Source organism: Arachis duranensis, chromosome 2 (genome assembly GCF_000817695.3).
Source record: "Arachis duranensis cultivar V14167 chromosome 2, aradu.V14167.gnm2.J7QH, whole genome shotgun sequence".
In the NCBI taxonomy this organism is placed as follows: domain Eukaryota; kingdom Viridiplantae; phylum Streptophyta; class Magnoliopsida; order Fabales; family Fabaceae; genus Arachis; species Arachis duranensis.
The window spans coordinates 88066329-88072244 of NC_029773.3; the positions used below are offsets into that span (position 1 = coordinate 88066329).

Here is a 5916-nt window from a genome sequence, read left to right on the forward strand (position 1 = left end):
ATAAAAGACAGAGAAGACCACAAGTGCCAGCTATGTGTCTCAGAAAGCAATAATGAAACGGAATCAACCCACATGATAAAAGAAGAAGACAACACATCTGAAGGTCACATGATGAAAGAGGAGGACAGCACATCTGAAGCATCTCTCAACATTATTGCATAGTGACGTAAGTGCTTAGGTCATAGAGCACCAACAATGTAGCTGGTGCAAGATAATAAACAATGACGTAAGCAATGACGTCATAAGAAGGGTAAGGATGGGAATTATCCATCAGACCCAACCATTATAAATAGGTTGCTTAGGCAATTGTAGAAGGCATCAAACAATAGAAAGCAGAAGGCTAAGAGTACTCATATGCTAGGAGAGCAAGGAGGAAGCGGCCGAGGCGATTCTATAGTTTGAAGAAGAATTCCCTTAGGAAAAACCAATTCTAAACTCCCCTCAGGAGTTAGTATCTACAATCTCCCCTCTGGAGATAAAAACATCTTATGTAAATATTCTAAATAAAGGAAGTTTTTCTCCAGAAAGGTACGCCTTTATCTTAATCTCATAGCCATGAATTATTTAGAAAGTTTAGAATTAACGGAAGAATCTGATTATTATAGATTATCTGCCTTATTAGATAATGAAAAACAGGCTGTTCTAAAAACAGAATTAAATCTCAAATCAAATGAAAATTTTAATAAACAAAATCTTTTAAAAGAAGTTTTTAATAGAAAAAATATAATATACTATGAAAAAATTCAACTTGAAGCCCCTATAAAGATAAAATCAATTATGCTTTAACAAATAGCCATCATAGTATAATATTTAAAAATAGAGAAAGAATTTATGTCGATGAATTATTTCAGAAAATTGTAAAAACAGAAATACCAAAATATAAAGCTATTGAAAACCCAGTTCTTTTACTAAAAGAACCATCAGGAAAATTAGTTTCATCGAATTTTCAAATAAGAGAATCCAAAATTAATAGCCCTTTAAGTTTATCTAAGTTAAAGATTAAAGAAGAAAATTCTGAAATAAAAGAATTAACAAAAAAGGTCGAAAAATTAAATGAAACCCTAAACACTAAGTTATGACAATAAATAAAGAGAAAATATATGTAACCTATCAAGACAAGAAACAAGAGCTCTTTGAAATAAAAAAATCGGTTTAATTATTTACAGTTTTCTGAAATAAATCAAAGAGCATTTGAAGCTCTAAAAATAATCTATGACAAATTGAAAGGAGAAGTTGAAGAGTTAGAAAAATCAATAGAATCTTTAGAAAATAGTGATGAATCGATGATAGAATTTACAGAAATTCTAAGATAACTAATGAAGTATATAAAGATTGAAAGACCAGAAAATAAAATAAAAAGAAAAAGGACGAAAAAAATTAAAAAGTAAAATAAAGAAGTATAAAAGAGAATTAAATAATCTTCAATTCGAAATTAATGACCTTATAATAAAAAGGATAGAAATAAGAACAAATATAAACAAGTTGGAGCTAAACTTAAAAAATTTATAAATGCCTGGAACACCATATTATGATTTAAAAGAATTAAAGCTGTTAAAAGAAAAAATGGAGAATGAAGTTGAAAAATTAAATAGATATTTAGAAACAGGAGAAAGTGTAGAAATAAAAGAAGTTATTGAGGATTTGAAAAATTATATTAAAGAAAAAGACAAACAGATAAAAGATTTTATATACAATAATCCATGCAAAAAAGAATATTATAAACTAAATTGAAAAGTTATGGTCAATACTTTTTATAAAGCACCTGTACAAATAGAAATTTCGAAAAAGAAATTAAAAGAAAAATCCAAATTAAAAAATTGGTATCAGAGCCAAGTTAACGATTAAGGGTAACACTTTCTCTTTAAGCAACACTTTTAGTGATACGCTTTCAGTTGCCAAATGTCCACAATTAATTGGTAAACCTATTTGTAGTCACCATAGGTACAATAAGATGATAGGTACCATAGAAGGCACCTAATATGTATTTTTTACAATAAAAAACATCTAAAATATAGAACGTGATTACTAAAACATCAAGACAATAAAGTATTGTTTTTGTCCCCAACGTTTGGGGTAAATCTCAAAATTGTCCCTAATGTTTCAATCGTGCTATTTACGTTCCTAACGTTTTAAAATTGACTCAATGTTGTCCTGCCGTTAGGGATCCGTTAATAAAATTAACGGCGGGACAAAATTGAGACGATTTTGAAACGTTAGGGACGTAAATATGACTAAAACGTTAGGGACAAAAACGATACATAGAAATAAATTTTAATTTTATTCATCAATAATATCAATTTTTTATTATACATAGTATTCAATTATTTTTAATCATATTTACACTTAATCACCTTATTTTCATTCTAAATAAATTAATTTTTTTTATAATTTTACGCTTAAAGTAATATAATTTTTTTATAAATAAATAAATTTTATACTTTCATTCTAAATAAATAATGTAATTTTACTTTCATTACTTAATCACATTACTTATATTTTTTTATAGTTTTACACTTTCATTCTAATCACATTACATTATTTATTTAGAATAAAAGTGTAAAATTTATTTATTTATAAAAATACATTACTTTAAGTGTAAAATTAAAAAAATAAATTTATTTAGAATGAAAATAAGGTGATTAAGTGTAAATATGATTAAAAATAATTGAATACTATGTACAGTAACAAATTGATATTATTGAAGAATTAAATTAAAATTTATTTCTATGTATCATTTTTGTCCCCAACATTTTAGTCATATTTACGTCCCTAACGTTTCAAAATCGTCTCAATTTTGTCCTGCCTTTAATTTTATTAACGGATCCCTAACGACAGGACAATATTAAGTCAATTTTAAAACGTTAGGGACGTAAATATGACGATTGAAACGTTAAGGACAATTTTGATATTTACCCCAAACGTTGGGGATAAAAATAATACTTTACTCTTTAATTTATGTTATGTATTTAAAATTAAATACATGATAATAATCTAATAGATAAGATTAAATGTTCTTATTTAAAAATGTTTTAAATATCCTTCCTAGAGTCTTTGCCTAAATGAAAAGGTGACTCACTTAGAAGTAAAACCAATTAGACAAAATGACTCAAAACAGATTCATCAGAATTGTCATGAATCATGAATGTGTAATACTATTCAACTTCCTCCTCAAATGTTTTGGGCTTTTGGCATCCATAAATTTAATGAAGAGAGAGAATAATATGTAGGGTTGCATTGAAAAAGGGAAACGGTAAGGAATACAATAATTAATTGAGAAAGAGAATATGGTTATAAAAGGGAAATAGATCCTCTCCATTTTTTTTTGTCACTCGAGAGAATAAAGTGTAATCTCCCACCTTTAATTTTATAAGTGTGACCAACAATAAATAAGAGAGAGAATGTATTGAATGATGAGATCTTCCACTGGATACCATCCAGTTTTTTTTCCATTGGAGAGGATCCACTCCCTTATAAAAGCTACTACAAAACAATAGCAATAATTTATTTTTAGAATCAGCAAATCATCAAAAATATATTTGAATTATTTTTGCTAGGATAAAAATATTTTTAAATAGACAAAAAAAATATTTTTAAATTTTATTGTTGATAAAAAATATTTTTAAATAATTTAAAAATATATTAAAAATATTCAATCGTATTTATAGAGTTACATACTCCATTAACAAAAAAGTCACCTATTCAAATAAAGATATTAAAAACATTTTATAAAGATTATTGTGTTAAAAGTGTGCTTTATTTATTTAGTCATATTTTAAAAAAATAACACTTTTATAATATATCAAAATTAAATCTGTTAGAATATAATTAGGACTAATTAGGATCAATTAATATTATTTAGTATATCTGAATATTTATTATGGAATATTATGTCTTTATTATTATGATTCTCTTAGTACCTATAAATACCCTTCTATATTGTATCATTCTATGCAATTTGAATAGACAACTTGATTACAACTCAATAATACATTTTTCAGATTACTCTCTTGTTTCTAACATGGTATCAGAGCCATGGTATCCTCCTTGAAGAGGATAGATTATTTTTCTTGTGGTGAAATCACTGTAGTTTTTGCATTTTTTTCTATGTCATTCTTCTTTCCCTTTTGTCATTCCTTTGATGCTTTTTTACCTCACCGACTAGCCTATTTTTTCTGTCTTGTGTTTTTTTCAAGTCGAATGATCAAACACCATTGTCATCCGCTGTTTACCTATTCTCATGAAGAAATCATATAGTTTTCGCTCTCTTTTGGCAGTTTTGTCTGTGTTCTCTCGTTGTAGCAGTTCCGTCTGCATTTCTTTCTAGCAGTTCCGTCTGCGTTTCCCTTAGATAGCGGCAGTTCCATCTCCGCTTCCTTCAGACAAGCGGCAGTTCCATTTGCGCTTCCTTCAGACTAGCGGCAGTTTCGTCTGCACTTCTTTCAGACAAGCGGCAGTTCCATCTGCGCTTCCTTCCGACAGTTTCGTCTGCACCTATTTTATCAATTTATGCAGTCACTTGAGTTTGAAGGGGATGTTAGAATATAATTAGGACCAATTAGGATCAATTAATATTATTTAATATATTTAAATATTTATTATAGAATATTACGTCTTTATTATTACGATTCTCTTAGTACCTATAAATACCCTTTTATATTGTATCATTCTATACAATTTGAATAGACAACTTGATTACAACTCAATAATACACTTTTCAGATTACTCTCTTGTTTCTAGCAAAATCTTACAATTCATCGTCTAGTGATAAAAAAGAAGCATATTCATATGAAGACAATTATAAAATCTTCATGGTAGTATCCACCAACAAAAAAAATATGACATGATTCACTTGTCAAGATCAGAATCTTACTTATCAGTTATCATATTTTTGTTTGTAGGTTTCTTTTATTTTTTTCCTTTTTCTCTTCTCTCTTTTTTTCTTTGTTATCATAGTCATCTTCATTTTTTCTCCTTATCATCATCAATTTATCATATTATTAACTCATCTTCTTTCACTTTCACCTCTTCCTCTTTTTTTCCTCTTTCTTCTTTATTATTATCATCATCACGACCACCATCATTATTCTCTTCTTTTTTCTTCTTCTTCCTCAATACCATCTTCGTCGTCTTTTTAATTTCTTCTAAAAAAATAAGAAAAAAATGCAATGCAATATTATGTTTTATGATTTTGCTCATTTTTTTCAATATTGTTGTTGTCATTTTTTTTCCAAAACAAGAATAAAAAAATTGCAACATTTTATTTTATGTATCACATTTAAAAAATATCAATTTTAAAATTAAAATTTTTTATGTCACGTATAAAAAATTTTGGTGCTATTTTTTTATATTTTCCCAAACAATTCATTCTCCTTCTTATTCTTATTTTCTTAGTTTTTCTTATTTAACATTCTCATAATTCTTATTGTTTTATCCGTTAAGAAGAATAAAAGTAAAAAAATCAAATAAAAAAATAAAAAAGAGAATTACACAATTTTTTGTTTTATTTATCCTTTTTTATAATAAACACAAAAAATAAAAAAACACATAATTTTATAAATAAAAAGATAAAAAATTTACATGAATAAAAAAAAAATTGCAGCATCAAATTCAAACTTCAAAGTCTTAAAAAAATTTTGTTCGTGGTTAAAAAATTTTAATATTATTTTTCACGTAAAAAAGAAGAAATACGTGTGATTTTACATGTATATCTGCAAGCAATTTTTAATTGAATTTGGATCAATTTAATTAAATTTAATTATAAAAATATTTAAATGTGTAACAAATTCTCAAAATAATAACAAATTTATCTCTAAAAATAAAATTAACTTTATATTTATAAAAGATGACATTCTATTAATAAAACTATTTAAATCTTAAAATATTATTCAAAATTCTAAAATTTTCCTTTAAACAAAA

At 26.1% G+C, this 5916-nt stretch overlaps 1 protein-coding gene across 1 annotated transcript in view; it reads right to left on the bottom strand.

Moving 5' to 3' along the window:
- Positions 1–5118, bottom strand: part of LOC127745002 (vacuolar protein sorting-associated protein 2 homolog 3-like) — a 17181-nt gene extending 12063 nt beyond the window's left edge. Inside the window, exon 1 of the mRNA XM_052257952.1 lies at positions 5023–5118. Within this exon, the coding sequence (XP_052113912.1) occupies positions 5023–5118 (96 nt within the window). The remainder of the gene's footprint in view (positions 1–5022) is intronic.
- Positions 5119–5916: the final 798 nt, after the last annotated feature.